The sequence below is a fragment of the Hypanus sabinus genome, chromosome 7 (genome assembly GCF_030144855.1).
Source record: "Hypanus sabinus isolate sHypSab1 chromosome 7, sHypSab1.hap1, whole genome shotgun sequence".
Classification (NCBI taxonomy): Eukaryota; Metazoa; Chordata; class Chondrichthyes; order Myliobatiformes; family Dasyatidae; genus Hypanus; species Hypanus sabinus.
Window position 1 is genome coordinate 119,888,490 of NC_082712.1, and position 16,947 is coordinate 119,905,436.

The 16,947-nt window shown below is 40.5% G+C and overlaps 1 protein-coding gene across 4 annotated transcripts in view; it reads right to left on the reverse strand.

Annotated features, from left to right (window-relative positions):
• LOC132397135 (activating molecule in BECN1-regulated autophagy protein 1-like) overlaps nucleotides 1-16,947 on the reverse strand; it is a 412,487-nt gene that overhangs the window by 21,041 nt on the left and 374,499 nt on the right. For all 4 annotated transcript variants that reach the window (XM_059975484.1, XM_059975485.1, XM_059975486.1 and 1 more), the window contains one exon: nucleotides 2,614-2,793. In XM_059975484.1, the coding sequence (XP_059831467.1) occupies nucleotides 2,614-2,793 (180 nt within the window). The remainder of the gene's footprint in view (nucleotides 1-2,613; nucleotides 2,794-16,947) is intronic.

The following is a 16,947-nucleotide window of genomic DNA, read 5'->3' on the forward strand; positions in this document are numbered from 1 at the left end:
GAAGAGTAAGTGGACTGTGGAGGAAAGGGAAGAGAAACAGCAGAGGGAGCTGATGGGCAGATGAGGAGGAATAAGAGTAAAGCCAGAAAGGGGAATGGAAAAAGAGAGGAGTGGGAAGAGGGGAGAGAATACCAGAAGTTAGAAAAATTGATGTTCATGCCATCAGGTTGGCGGCTACCCAGATTGAATATGATGTGTTGCTCCTCCAACCTGAGAATGACCTCATTGTGATTTAGAAGATGCTATGGGATTTAGTAGAATTAAAATGGGTGGTTACTAGGAAATCTCACCTTTTGCCACTATAGAGCAAAGATGCTCAGTGAAGTGACTTCCTCCAATCTACGTCAGGTTTTACCAATGATTCCTGGATAGAATAGATGAGTCTGACAGATTTGCAGGTGATCTGCCAACTCACCTGGTAGAATAGTTTGGGGCCCTGAATCCTTGTGAGCGAGAAGGAATAGGGGCATGTTTAGTACTTGTTCCGCTTGCATGAATAAGTGCCAGGAGGAAGATCAGTGGGGACTAGTGGACAAGGGAGTCATGTAGAGAGCAATCCCTGTGGGAAGTGGAGACTGGAATCAGAGGTATGAAAAATTTTATTAATTTTGCCAGGCATCAGGAGTGAACCTTGCTGGCTTTGCATTGCATAATCACTCAGGAGACTATAGTAAACAATAAAGTCTCTTGAGATTGTCTGATTTGAATCTGTAAGAACTCTGGATAAACTAAGTGATCAAGAAAAATTGCAAGCTTATAAACTGGAAGACTGTGAAAGTGTCAACTAAATTTTTATGACAGGTAGCATTGTTTGAGGTGGAGAGAGGAAGTTAGTGACAGAAATGTAGCATCGATGGTTTTATCTTCATAATGACCACAGTCAGAATTATTGAGAGTCACCGTGAACTGGTAGTAAAACTGCAATGAAGTCTTTTTCCTTCAGCCACTTAGGCAGTTTTAATCATTCCCTAATGGGTAAATGTAAGAGGTTTAAGACTAATTATGGTCTTTTGGAAGGTATCTTGGTTACTATTTCTGTTCCATGAATATTTTGTCCTACAGCCATATAGAAAAGCCAACTATTTTATTTGATTCTATTTGCTTTTTCTAAATAAATATATAGTTTGTGGCTTTCTATCTGATATTATCAAAACCATGAATCCACAGTAAAGGGTAATTTTAATGACACTGGCAAACCAAAGAAATTAGAAAATGTACCAACGAAAATGAAATTAGTGTACCACTGCTATATTTTTCCTCAGCTCCTTTAAAGTCATGTTTAGAATGCCATATCTACTGACAGTAACTTTATGAACGGGTAGCAAATCTGTCCTACCATCTCCTTTCTTTAAATACATGTCAGATCCAATCACACCAGCTCTTGTTTGCAGTATCAATTGAGACCTCTCTAAACTATTAAAAATTGCATTTTAACATGAACTAAAAAAGGCAAAAATGCAGAAATACAATATTCAACCTCACTAATAATGATACCTAGAAATCAGGAGCAGAACAGACCATTGGGCTGCTCATGTCTGCTCTACCATTTAAAAGGTTTGTGGCTGATATCATTGTAATCATAACTGCATTACCATCTACCCATGAGAACTTTTCACTCATTGGCTTATCAAAAATTTATCAACTTACACCCTAAAAATATTCAAAGACTCTGCCTCCACATCTCTTAAGGAAGTTCTACAGTCTCATGACCTTTGGATGAAAAAAAACTTCATTTCTATTTTAAATGGGCGATCTTCATTATCAACAGTGACCCTGAATTTTAGATTCTCCAACTGAAGGAAACTCCCTCTCAATACATGTTTCAATCAAGTAATTTGTTTTCTCAACTCCAACAGATACAAGTCTAGACAGTCCAACCATTCCTTTTGAGACAGCTCATCCAAAACAACTACTTTCAACACTTTAACATCCTTAGATCAGGAGACCAATATTGCCCATGATACTCCAATGAAGTCTCACCAATGACTCATAACTGAATTTCAAATGACTGAATATAATTTCCTATTGCTGTATTCAATTCACTCAACAATTACTTGCAAAAGTCAAAAGGCACATTTGTTTCCAGGTTTATACAGATGAGATTAAACCCTCTCTATGTTTCTTAAAGACTTAAACCTTGCTGTGGAGTAATTTCACCTCAGTAATAATTGTTTATTTTCCCCATATATGTTCTTTGGTGGACTGCTGTTCATTTCTTCAACCGAAGGATGCAATTTGTTTGCCTCACAGGATTAACTGCAGCCATTGGTAAATCTAGAGTTGGATGGGCAGATAACAGAGCTGAGAAAGGTCAAGAAGGAGATCAGAACCCCAGAAATTTCTTAGGTGGAGATCAGAGACATCAGAAGCAGGAATGTGTCAGGTAATCTGACTGACTGTGATAGAGCAACAAATATTCTGCTGGAGGAATTCAGTGGGTGGAGTAGAAGCTCCATTGTGATAAAGGTCTAGATGCACAACTTCCATAAAATCACCACTTAGGTCGAGTCTCAAGTATCAACAAACTCTGTTAGTGTTTCCTCGAATATCTACACCTAGATAATTTACCAAACCCTGTGCTGATGGTGCTCCGGATTCCAGTTTGTGACCTACCTGTTGAAGCTGTGCTGGCTCCTGGTGCTGATGGGTTTGTATCTGTCTGCTGTGCAGAGGAGGAGGTGCCCCCTGCATTCTCCAAGGGCCAATCAGAACTTGTTCCAGCACTGGCCTCCGCCATCTGACTGGCTGTGGTCTCTAGTGGTGCCTCTGATTCACTCAGTGAAGACTGGCTGGCTGTTGAAATTAACACAGTTCTGATAAGATGAATTAATTCATTTAATATCATGAACATAAAATGCCATTTTTGCCTTGAACTACAGTAAGATATCCAAGTTGTAAAAATAAAATTTCTTTCTCCACAGATGCTGGCTGACCTGTTGAAGATTTTTAATATTTCTATTTTATTTCAGCTTTCCTGCACACTCACTGCTTTTGTAGATATGGATGTGGGTGAGTGACCATGTGAAGATCAGGTGAACACTCAGTGGCCACTTTATTAGGTACACCCGTATACTTGCTCGTTAATGCAACTACCTAACCAGTGTTATGAATGTACCACAGCTCTGATGGGCCGAAGGGTGCGGGGTAGCCCCCTCCTTTGTGAGCATCGCAAGATCACTATTGATTTAGGTCAGGAGACCCAGGAAATGAGAGAGAGACGTGCAGGATGTCTCGTTTCCCCCCCCCCCCCCAATAACGATGTAAAGCTACGGGACATGGCCATTGTTTCCGGAAGACCAAGTTGTGTATTGAGTACTGTACTATTCATTGAAGCCCCTCAGGGGATGACCAGAGTGGGCTGGTTGAGGGATTGCATCATCCCAACCCGATTGACATCTGAGACCCCGTGAGGAAGTATAAAAGAGGGTCTGGGAACAACCCCTTCAGACGCCCCAGAAGAAACGCTAGCGATCCCGTAATAGCGGGAAGCCATTTGAAGGAAGCCATGTGCATTTGGTTCCCTTGCCTGGGGGCTGGTGGCTGGTACCACGGAAAATGACTTGGAACTAACAACGGGGAACCAACTCCCCCGACTCAACGGATTGGCCTCATAAAAGACCTGGGCAAGTTTAAAACCGTCTCTCTTAAACCCAAAGAGCTGCAGCTTGAAAGAACAGTGACTTTTATCTTTCCATCGGACAATACAATATCCCCTAGACCGGGGGTTGGCAACCCGCGGCTCTTTCATCTCTGTGCTGCGGCTCCCTGTGGCTTTGGAAAATAAATGATGAGTATTTAATTAAAATGTATTTTATGTTAGTTTGTTAGTTTTTGAAATGTAATTCTAAATTTGAAGATTAGGGTGATCTTGTACAATCTAAATAAAACGTTGTGGCGACCCATTTCCTGGCAAATCCGAACCGGCTCACAATTAGCCAGGCTAAGGGAGATAGCCTACGGGGGTTTGTGAGTACGTGTCTTTTGGAGCATCTGCACCCAAGGGGGGCAGGTTGAGGGAGGCTTAAAAGCAAGGCTGTTTAGTTTGAATAAAGTTATCTTTGACTGCAGTTTACTGATTGCGTGTAGCACACTGCTACAACGTGTTTTTATCGCTATTAATATATGTCACCACTGCCAATGCCTGACACCCGCCAGTGCGCGATTTCTTTAATTTTTCGATCCAAGGTCGGCTAACTATGGAGAATTCTAAAAAAAGAAAAGTGACTGAAGAAAACAGAACGATTAATGATACGTGGACAGATTCATTTGCTTTCACTTTTGACGAGACTGGTTTACTGGTATGCTTAGTATGCAATGAGAAACTAGCAAACAACAAAAACTCAAATGTCGCAAGACATTTCCAGAATAAACACGCAGCCTTTGCTCAAAAATATCTGGATGGAGATGAGAGAAAAAAAGTCGTTTCGGAACTGATGCGGAAGGTTGATCTGAGCAAAAATCATTTCAAGAAGTGGATGAAGTCTGGAAAATCAACTACATACGCTAGTTATGTTGCCGCTCAGGCCAAGAGGCACTGTGCGCTCAAACATTTCCTCCAGAATACACAGAAGTAATGGATGTTGTCATTCAGATTGTCAATAAAATAATGGCAAAAAGTTTAAATTACCGTCAATTCCGTTTGTTACTGGACGAGCTGGAAAGTGCATATTCTGATCTCCTGCTGCACAACAAAGTCCGGTGGCTGTCCAGAGGGGAGGTGCTGAAACGCTTTGTCGCGTGTCTGAAAGAAGTGAAAACTTTCCTGGGCAGCAAAGGGCTCACCTTTCCTGAGCTGGAACAGCCAGAGTGGCTGGAAAAGCTACACTTCATGGTAGACATGACAACGCACCTGAACACGCTGAACACAGCTCTTCAGGGGAAAGGACGTACAGCCTACACATGTTGGAGGATGTTTTGGCATTCGAGCGCAAGTTGACAGTGCTTGCCAGAGATTTACAGAAAGGCACATTGTCTCACTTCCCCAATTTGAGAGAGTTCAAACAAGGTCACGACATGATAAATTCGGAGTATTTACATTCTGCAATCATCGCAATGCAAACTTCGTTTGGGAAACGCTTCTGTGAGTTCAGAGAGGAAAAAAACACATTATCCTTCCCGGTCACTCCCCTAAGCATCGATCCATCCCACTGAATACGACTGCATTGGCAGGTGTGAGTCAACCTGATCTTGAGATGGAACTGGCCGACATAGCCGACAAAGACATATGGGTGTCCAAGTTTAGACGCTTGACAGCAGACCTTGAAGATGTTGCCCATCAGAAGGCCGTTCTTGCTCAGAATCACAAATGGAGTGATATTGAAAACCTCCCAAAACCGGACAAACTTGTGTTCGAAACATGGAATGCTATACCCGACATTTATGTAAACATTAAAAAGTATGCGCTTGGAGTCCTGTCGATCTTTGGATCCACATATGTATGTGAGCAGGTGTTCTCCAACATGAACTTTATTAAAAACAAACATCGCGCACGCCTCACAGATGACAGCTTGCGATCCTGTGTAAAGATGAAGGTGACGTCATACAGCCCTGATGTGCAGACGCTGTGCGCTGAGGTCCAGGTGCAGAAATCCCATTAACCAAGTATGATAAATATTTTAATTGCCTATTATTTTACGTATATTCATATTTTTTTCATTGTTCAGTGAAATAGTCCTTTTATTTTTCAGGTTGACAGCTGGCTGACGTTATTTTTGGTTTGCTGCTGGCGGAAAATTTAAGTTTGGCTTTTTTCATAAATACAAGAAGGACTCAAATAGACATTGGGTATTTTACTTAAAAGTAACCTTCAACCCAACGTCTTTTTTTTGGAGTTCAAAATGTTTTTGTTGCATGCAGAAATGTAATTTCGTTTTCTCTGCAGGAGTTCATCGATTTCATAAATGCAACACATTATAGTTTCTTTATACATAGCATAAAGGCAAAAAAAACGTTGTATGCAGTGTTATTTCATTTTAAATGTCAAATGGGTTTTGTGGCTCCCAGTGTTTTCTGTGAGAAACGGGTCCAAATGGCTCTTTCAGTGGTAAAGGTTGCTGACCCCCTGCCCTAGACAAACAACAGAGCTATTGCTTAATTGATGATGATTATTATTATATCTGCGTTTTTAGATTGAGTATTGACGACATATATTATCTGAATGTCTGTATTAATCTTATTTTGTGCCCCTTTATAAATAAAGACTTTTAAAAAATAGTACCATCAGACTTCAACGGGCCTCTCTATCTTTGCTGGTAAATGACCCAGTTACGGGGTTCGTAACATCAGTCAGTCATGTTTTAGCAACTCAATGCATATGCATATGGACATGGCCAAGAGGTTCAGTTGTTCAGAGTAAACATCAGAATGGGGAAGAAATGTGATCTAAGTGATGTTGAGCATGCAATGATTGTTGGTGCTAGACAGCACGTTTGAGTATCACAGAAACTGCTGAACTCCTGGGATTTTCATGCACAGCAGTCGCCAGAGTTCACAGAGATGGCTGCAAAAAACAAAAATCCACTCAATGAGTGGCAGTCCTGTGGTGAAAATGCTCAGTAATGATAAAGGTCAGAGGAGAATGGCCAGACTAGTTAAAGCTGACAGGAAGGTAACAGTAACTCAAATACCTACGTGTTACAACAGCGGTCTGTAGAACAGCATCTATGAATACACAACACATCAAACCTTGGAAGTGATGGGCTACAGCAGCAGAGGATCACAAACATACTCTGTGACCACTTTATTAGGTATAAGAGGTACCTAATAAAGTGGCCACTGACTGTATATTAAAATCTAGAATGAACTATTTTACAAAATAGATGAGCTAAGCACAGGTTTAGGTCTAGTGAAAAAAGAAAATTCGTACTCTTAAGCCTGTTCTTTATTCAACTGGATCACAAACTGTTTCTTAAAGTGCACGTTCCATATTTCAATTGTCATAATGAATAAAAATCAATCTTTCAAATGTTTGATTTTTTTCTTAGTGATGCAAATATAGCAGCCTTTTGAAAGAATAAAATGTTCAGATTTCTATTACACCTGAAGAAACAACCCAACATCACCTATGCTTCTATTCAGACAGGGAGAATTAATGAGGTTATATTCGTGATGCTTGAAAACTGGACAAATCATTACAGAAGCCCCTTGACAGACAGGTGGCTTGAAATGCAAGTAAATGTGGACATCAATGTGTACTGGTTGTTGATTAGGCATAATGGTAGTCACAGGCCCTTCTGTAATCTAGTTTTAGAAGAGTTTCTGTTGTATCAGACTGTCAACAATCTGATATTTCATATGGCAATTTCTAAGTAAGTCTGTAATTATGGAAAGCATTGCCATCACATCTTGTTAAAAATTTATTACTGCACCCTAAATTTCCTCCACCCTAATTGTGCAGTGAATCCAAGAGAAAAAAGCAACAATGAAAAAATGTAAACATGACACACTGCATCAACTGAGCTAAAGCTCAAAAGTGTGACCCCCAACTTGCATGACACGATTCAAACACCCAAGTTCATCATTTTCATTTCTGTAATGTCAACAAATGTGGCAGCCAACTTACAAAGTTTCATAACAAGCAGAATGATAAATGATAAGACAAACTGTTTTAAAAATGATGTTGATCAACATGTTTCTGGGAAAATATCCCTGCTCTTTGAATAATTCCATGGACATGATTATTTCCATGTGACCAGACAGACAAGACTTGGTGTGCGGATCTTCGAGAAGGAGAGCAGCACTTACAATTTTTCATAGTTCAAAGCTATCCAGAAATGTCAATTGGAACTGTGTGGTCAAATCTGTGGTGCAATTTTTGAATCCTTCTAATTTCTCTTGGAGATATGAGTGATATACTGTTGAGCTAAAATTGCAACCTGAAAATAAAGATTGCATTTATATTTTATTTTTCAGAATGCCTCAAAGCACTCTGCTGCCATTGACCTATTTAAAGTGTTGTTCTATGAAAAAGGTGGGAATGAATTTGCACAAGGAAGGCCACACAAACAGCAAAGCAGTGATTTCATAGAATGAAGGATGCAGAAACACATCATCGCTGGTAATCATGGCCCACTCATCCTCTCATCTTACAAATATACATCTCTATTTCTCTACGCCAAATGTTATCCAGTTTTGCATTTAATGCATCAATACTATTGATTTCTACTATTGTTTGAATACATTTCACATGCTCACCAATAAATATCTTCAGAATTCACCTCTAATTTCTCCGTCTCCATCTTATTATGTTGTGGTTTATCTGCTTCCACATATGGGAAACTGCCAACACATCTACACTGTCAAAACAAGTCACAGTTTTTAAGATCCTCTTTTCGATCACTGACTCACAACTCCTACTACTCATTCCATCCATCCTTGGGAAATCAACTTGGGAGGGTTCAACCTTTCCTGATAGATATAATCTCCTTGCTCCATGCATCTTAACATATCTCGCACTGAAACAGAACCAGAATCTGGTTCAATATCACGAACATGTCATGGAATTTGTTTTGCGGCAGCAGTACATTGTAATACATAATAATAAAAAACTATAAATTACAATTATTATAAATATTTATAAAATAAATTGGTGTGAAAAAGTGAAGTAATATGCATGGGTTCACTGTCCATTCAGTAACATGACGGCAGTAGGGAAGAAGCTGTTCCTGAAATGTTAGGCTCCTATACCACCTTGACAGTGGCAATGAGAAGAGGGCATATCCTTGGTGATGGTGATCCTAATGATCTCAATGCTGAGGAGGCTAGTGCCCATTATGGAGCTAACTGAGTTTACAACTTTCTACAGCTTTATCTGATCCTGTGCATTGACCCCTCCATACCAGATGTTGATGCAACCAGTTAGAAGGTTCTCCAACGTACACAGTTATAGAAAACTACAGTACAGAAATAGGCCCTTCAGCCCATCCAGTCCAAATAGGACCATTTATACTGCCTAGTCCCATTGACTTACACCCAGACCATAGCCCTCCATAACCGCCCCCCCCCCCCAAGTCCATGTACCTATCCAAACTTCTCTTAAATGTTCAAATCAAAATCGCATCCACCACTTGTGCCGGCAGCTTGTTCCACACTCTCGCCACCCTCTGAATGAAGAAGTTTCCCGCCATGTTCCCCTTAAACATTTCAGCTTTCACCTTTAACCCATGACCTTTAGTTGTAGTCTTATCCAATCTTAGTGGAAAAGCCTGCTCATAATTTTGTATACCTCTATCAAATCTCCCCTCAATCTTCCATTTTCTAGGGAATAAAGTTCTAATCTATTCAATCTTTCCTAATAGCCCAGATCCTCCAGACCCGGCAACATCCTTCTAAATTTTGTTTGTACAGCTTCAGTCTTACTTACATCTTTCCTGCAGGTAAGTGACTAAAACTGCACACAATATTCCTCACCAAAATCTTTTACAATTTCAACATAACATCCCAACTCCTGTACTCAATACTTAGATCTGTGAAGGTAATGTGCCAAAAGTTTTCTTAATTACCCTGTGTAACTGAGAAGCTACTTTCAATGGACCTGTGTTCCCAGATCCTTTGTTCTACGGCACTCCCCTACTGCTTACTGTGCAAGATCTGCCCTGGTTGGTCCTCCCATTAGTGCAGCACCACATACTTAACTGTATTAAATTCCATCTGCCAAATTTTTTTAAGCCCTTTTTCTCCAGCTGGTCCAGATCCTGCTGTGTTTTGATAGTCTTCCTTGCTGTCTATTATACCCCCCCCAATCTTGGTGTCATCTGCAAATTTGCCAATCCAGTTTACCACATTTATCATCTAGATCATTAACATCAATGACAAACTGCAACAGATCCAGCACTAATCCCTGCGGCACTCCACTAGTCACAGGACTCCAGTCAGAGAGACAACCATCTACCACCACTCTCTGGCTTCTCCCACAAAACAGATGTCTAATCCAATTTACTACCTCATCTTGAATGTCAAGTGACTAAACCTTCTGGACCAATCTCCCTGGGGGGATCTTGTCAAATGCCTTGCTGTAAACATCCACTGCTTTGCCTTCATCAACTTTCCTGGTAATATTGTTGAAAAATTGGTCAGATGTGACCTACCACGCATAAAGCCATGTTGGCTATCCCTAATTAATCCCTCTCATATATCTGGTCCCTTAGAATATCTTCCAATAATTCTCCTACTGCTAATGTCAAGCTCACTGGTCTATAAATTCTTGATCTATCCTTGGAGCCTTTCTTAAATAGTGGAGCAGCATTAGTTATCCTCCACTGCCTCACCTGTTGCTAAGGGTGATTTAAGTATCTCTGCTAGGGCCCTTACAATTTCTGCACTTGCCTCACACAGGGTCTGAGGGGACACCGAATCAAGCCTTGGGGATTAGTCTAGCCAAATTTGCCTCAAGAAAGCCAACACTTCTTCCTCCTTAATCTGTACAGATGCCATGACCTCACTGCTTCTATAGATTCTATGTCCACCTCCTGAGTAAACAGAGATGCAAAAATCCATTTAAGATCACCCCCATCCCTTTCGGCTCCAAACACAGATTAGCAGTCTGATCTTCCAGAGAACCAATTTTGTCCCTTGCAATCCTTTTCCTCTTAACCTATCTGTCGAAGCCCTTCAGATTCTCTTTCATCTTGTCTGTTAGAGGAACCTCATGCCTTCTTTTAGGCCTCCCAATTTCTTTCTTCAGTGCTCTCTTGCATTTCTTATATGGCTCAAGTACCTCATTTGTTTCTGCCTGTAACTGTTACACATCTTTTTTCTTAACCAGGGCCTCGATATCGCTCGGGTTCCCTAAATGTGTTATCTTTGCCTTTTATTCTGACAGGCAAATACAAGCTTCGTACTCTCAAAGTTTTCACTTTTGAAGGCCTGCCACTTACCAAATACACCTTTGCCAGAATACTGCCTGCCCCAATCCACACTTGCCAGATCCTTTCTGATACCATCAAAACTGACCTTTCTCCAATTTAGAATCTCAACCCGAGGACCAGATCTTTTTTATAATTACCTTGAAACTAATGGCATTATGATCATTAGATGAAATGTGCTCTCCTACGAGCTTCTGCATTCTGCCCTGTCTCGTTCCTAAAGGGAGATCAAGTATAGCACATTCTCTTGTTGGGACTTCTATGTACTGAATAAGGAAATTTTCCTGAACACATCTGACTGACTCTTTACTTATCCAGCCCTTTTACAGTATAGGAGTCCCAGCCAATATGGAGAAAGTTAAAATCACCTACTATCAAAAAACTTAAGTTTCTTGCAAGTTTGCAATCTCTCTACAAATTTGTTCCTCTCAGTCCGTGGAGTTTTGGGTGCTTTATAATATTGCTGAATTAAAGTGGTCATATCTTTCTTATTCCTCACTTCCATCCATGAAGCCTCACTAGATAAATTCTCCAGTCTGTCCTGCCTGAGCACTGCCATGACATTTTCCCTGACTAGTAACGCCTCCCCTCCGCCTTTAATCTGTCCTGCTCTATTACATCTAAAACAATGGAACCCTGGAATACTGAACTGCCAGTACTGTACCTCCTGCAAACAAGTAGCTACAATACCATAATTCCAGTGTTGTTCCATGCCCTGAGCTCATCTGCCTTTCCTACACTACTTCTTGCACTGAAATAGACACAACTCATAACATTAATCCCACCTTGCTCAACCTTTTGTCTGAGGTCTTAACAACATCTGTGTCCACAACCACTCTACTATCTGTTCAGGCAGTCTGGCTCTCACCCACTGCAACTCCAGTTTAAACCTCCCCGCGCAGTACTAGCATACCTTCCCGCTAGGATATTAGTCCCCCTCTAGTTTAGGTGCAAGCTGTCTCTTCTGTACAGGTCCCACCTTCCCTGGAAGAGAGCCCAATAATCCAAAAGTCTGAACACCTCCCTCCTTAACCACGTGTTAAACTGTACAATCTTCCTATTTCTGCCTTGGCTAGCAATCCTGAGATCACCAACCTGAAGGCCCTGTCCTTTAATTTAGCAACTAACTCCCTGAACTCACCTTGCAGAACCTCGTCCCTCTTCCTACCTATGTCATTAGTATCTATGTGGACCATGAGCTCTGGCTATTCACCCTCCCAATTAAGAATGCTAAGGACTAGATCCAAGATGTCCTGGACCCTGGCACCTGGGAGGCAACATGCCATCCGGGTATCTTGTTCTTGGCCACAGAACCTTCTTACTGTTCACCTAAATAATGAATTCCCTATCACCACAGCTTGCCTTTTCTCTTCCACTCCCTTCAGAGACCTGACCACTCTGAATTTCTAGGCTGTTTCCATTCCCCTAACAGTATCCAAAGTGGTATATCTGCTGTTGAGGAGGACGGCTGCAGGGGTACTCTGTACTGACTGTCTAAACCATTTCACCCTCCTGTCACTCAGTTCCCCATGCCCTGCACCTTGGTGTAAGCACCTCTCTATATGTCCTATCTATCACACCCTCAGCTTCCCGATGATCTGGAGTTCATCCAGTTCCAGCTTCATCTCCTTAATGTGGTTTGTTAGAAGCTGCAGCTGGATGTACTTGCAGTTATAGTCATCAGAGACACTGGAAATCTCTCTGACTTCCTACATCCTGCAAGAGGAGCATTCGACTGTCCTGCCTGGCATCCTTATTGCTCTAACTGTGCAATTATAAGGAAAGAAACAATAAATAAATTGAAAAAAGATCTACCTACAGCGTTTCACCTTCTCTCATTGAAGTGTCACTTTGCTGAAGCATCGAAGGAGCTAAAGACTCAAAATCTCCACTCTAACTGAGTGCAGTATGTTCTCAAAGGCCCACACTCACCTGCACAGGTCTTGATAAAGTCAGTGACAACTGTGGCGGATTCATTCAGATTCACTGGCTACAATACTTCTATGTTATTTTTACTATTTGGCATCCAGCACAGAGCACATTATTCCAAACGTCATCTAATCAAAGCTCAAAAATCCTTAATTTTACCATCTCTGCTGTCCAGTCACATTCTTATTGTAATGTGCTTTTCTTGTGTTCACAATTTTTGATGATCTTTGTTTTATATTCTCATTTTATTTTCCCTCTTGTCTATTTTCCAATGTGTGATCTCAATTATTTATTCAAAGTTAATTCCTTGTATTCATCTGTGTTGGAAGACAATTACTAATTACATGCTTAGTCAAACTTACTGATTTTTTTCTGTAAGTTGTGTAGTTCTGTTCATTGGAAGCCACCCAATTCAATGTCAACTCCAAATTTATTGTTAATATAAATTATTAACATCTGTGGCCCTCTGACTGAGCTTCCTGGGACTCCACCACCTACTGTGTGCCCTTATTCTTTACTCCTAATCTTTGATTCCATGCGGCTGCCACTTTCCCTGTTACTTTACCCACTGACTCTGTCCTCACTGGCCTTATAGTGTATTGGCGAAACACTGAAGATCCTTTTGAAAATTTACTTACATTTCATTTACTGTTTGTATTCTCTGAAATTAAGAGCTAGTGGGGTGAGTCAAAAAATGACTTTCCATTTTGAAATGTTTGACAGTTTACTTTTTATAACAGTTTTACTTTTAATTCCAAAATGTCTATTTTCTCTGTTAGGAAGAAATCTATTAATTTTCTCACTGCACACAATGTGGTGAAATATTCTCTGGATACCAAACTATTCCTTCTTACATACAATAACAATTTTAGCCATCTACAAGAACTCTGGTACTATAGCCATTTAGAATGAATTATTAGTAAATACACATAATCAAGGACAGGATCGTTTCCTTGAATTGTTTAATTAATGTAGTCCAAGTAGACAGGTGATTTTATCTGCCCGATTTCATTACTTTATTGCATTTTGTTCCTCTTATTATGTCAATTGGGGTTATTTCATTTCTAATCTCATTTTCTAACACACTCATTTGCTAAGCCCCCTTATTAAAATTGAAACAAAATTAATAATTTAATGTTTCTTCCAAATCATCATCATGGTTTCTCTTATCTCGACTGTCCTTCTGTGAACAAATTGTCATCATGACCTTTTACCTGTATATTTCACTATTTTCTTTCATGATCCTCGAGAACTTAATTTTCAATTCATTTTTTTAATGTCTTTGTTTCACCATTCTTCATGAATTTCATGCATGCCTTTTAGAACATCACAGAACAATCTAAATGGCCCCAGCCCACTGAGTCCATGCTATATATCAGACACCATTAATGCCCATCACATTTCATCTTCCCCACATTCCCATCAATTTTTCCCAGATTCTACCACTCACACACACATTAGAGACAACTTACTGTGACCAATCTACCTACTAATCCACACATCTTTGGGCTGTGGGAGGAAACTGAAGCATGCAGAGAAAACCTGCACGATCACAGGGAAAATGCTCAAGATCCATACAGGTAGCATCCAAGGCCAGGATTGAACCTGGGTCGCTGTAATTGTGAGGCAGCAGTTTACTAGTGCGCCAATGCACCATCTATACCTTGAGCAAATACTTTGTCATTTACCCTCAGCTTTTCTTGTCTCTTCACTCTCTAATGGAGTCTGAATGTGCATGTTTATTTTCTTTCTTGTATCCATGACTGTTACTGTTGAACACATTATGCTGTGTTTCTGGTTGCTCCTATTTCTGCTGTTATTTTGAGTGACTTTGAATCGGGGTGGCCTGCAGGTGCAAACACTGAGCTGAACTGAATACGGACTCTTTCGATTTTGTGTTTTATACTGTGTTTTTGTTTGTTCTTTCTTGTTACAGTTAGCGAGATTTGTTTTTTGTGAGGGGGAGGAGGAGGTCGATGTTCTTGTTGCCATTTGCGTGATTTGTTTTTTTTGGGACATGGGTGGGGATTGATATTTTTCTTTGAACAGGTCCCATGGTTCTTTGTTTTGTGACTGTCTGTGGTGAAGACGAATCTCAGGTTGCATACTCCATACATACTTTGAAAATAAATGTACATTGAATCCTTTGAATGTTTGAACAAGTTTGTCAATTTTTCCCAATGTCATTTTACATCGTGGTCTAGTGCCACCCATTTTATTTCCCAAGTCGTAGTCACAACCCTTAAAATCAAAACGGTCACTCACTCTTTTCCTCATGATATGTTTCTCTCAATTGTTACTCAACAATTTGATATTATGGTCACTTCCACCTGGATTTTCCTACTCTTAACTCTGCTAGTCTACATCATTCTCTCGTTCTGGATGTTCTTTTGTTGGTGTTAGACTATAAGACCATCAGACATAGGAGCAGAATTCAGTCATTTGGCCTTTGGAGTCTGCTTTGCTACTTCACCAATTCCCTTTCAACCCCATTCTCCAGTCTTCTCCCCATACCTTTCATGATCTGAGTAATCAAAAGCCTATCAACGTCTGCTTTAAATGCAACCAGTGACCTGGCCTCCACAGCTGCCTGCAGCAACGAATTCCACAGAGTCACTATCCTCTGGCTAAAGAATTTTCACCTTATCTCTGTTCTAAATGCACATCCCAGTAGTTTGAGGTTGTGCTCACTGGTCCTAGACTCCCTCACCAACGGAAACATTCTCTTCACAGGCCTTACAACGTTCGATAGATTTTAATCAGATCCCCCCTCAATCCTCTAAATTCCAGTGTGTACAGGCCCAAAGTCTTCAATTGCTGCTCATATGATAATCCTTTCATTCCTGGAATTATTTTCGTGAACCTCCTCTGAACCTTCTCCAATGTCAGCACACTCTTTCTTAAATAGAGGGCCCAAAACTGCTCATAATACTCCAAGAGAGAGTATCTGCCTCTACCAGCAACCCTGGCAGTGTATTGCATGTACCCACCACTCACTCTGTGTAAAAAAAACACTATCTCTGACCATCTCCCCAGATTTTCTTTCAAACACCTTAATGTCATGCCCTGTTGTATTAGCCATTTCCATACTGGCTGTCCACTCCAAACCTCTTGTCATTTTATACACCTGTCAAGTCATGTCCAATCTTCCTTCGCTCCAAAGAGAAGCCTTGTTGACTCAACCTATCCTCATAATGCATGTTCTTTACTCAGGCAGCATCTTGGTAAATCTCTTCTGCACCCTTTCTAAAGCTTCCTATAAAGGGAATCAGAACTGAACAAAGTACTGCAAGTGTGGTCCAACCGGAGTTTTATGGAACTGCAACATAATTTCACAGCTTTTGAACTAAATCCTTCAACTAAAGAAGGCCAAGATACCATCTTATTTACCCTATAAACTTGCTTGGCAGCTTTGAGGGATCTCTGGAAGTGGATTCCTCCACACTGCTAAGAAACCTGCCATTAACCCTGTGTTTTGCCTTTAAGTTCAACCTTCCAAAGTTAATCTTGAGTTCACATCTTTAGTTATGATGAGGTGAACTTTTCTGGAGTGAACTCCATCTGCTACTTCTCAACTTAGGTCTCCATCCTATCAAAGATCTGTTGTAACCTACGACAGCATTCCACACTATTCATAACACCACCAACCTTTGTCTCATTGGTACTCTTCCACTTCCTCATTCAAGTCATTTGTAAAAATCATGAAAGACAGGAGTCGCAGATCAGATCCCTGTGAGCAAGCCAATTTGAATCCACTCAGCCAATTTTCCCCGTATCCTGTGCCTCCTGACTTTTGCTATGAGCCTACCATAGGGATTCTTGTCAAATGCTTCGTAAAATCCATGTACATCACATCTAATGTTCTACCTTCATTTGTGCCCTCTATTAGCCAATTATACATATATTAAACTCTCCTGTTTCTATCTGGGATTGTTGCATTTCTTAAAGACTCCATGTGGCGTGTTATTAGTTGAAGTCTTTGCACCCTGCCTTTTATGCTTACTGTTATAATGTCAGTTCCATTCTAGCTCAGATAGAGCCAGTCTACCATCGTCATCTTAGTACAGGTTGAGGTTCATCTTCCTTATACGTACTTTAATCATGTATTAACATGCCTAATCCATCTGTTTCTATGGTGTTTTCATCTTTTTCAAGC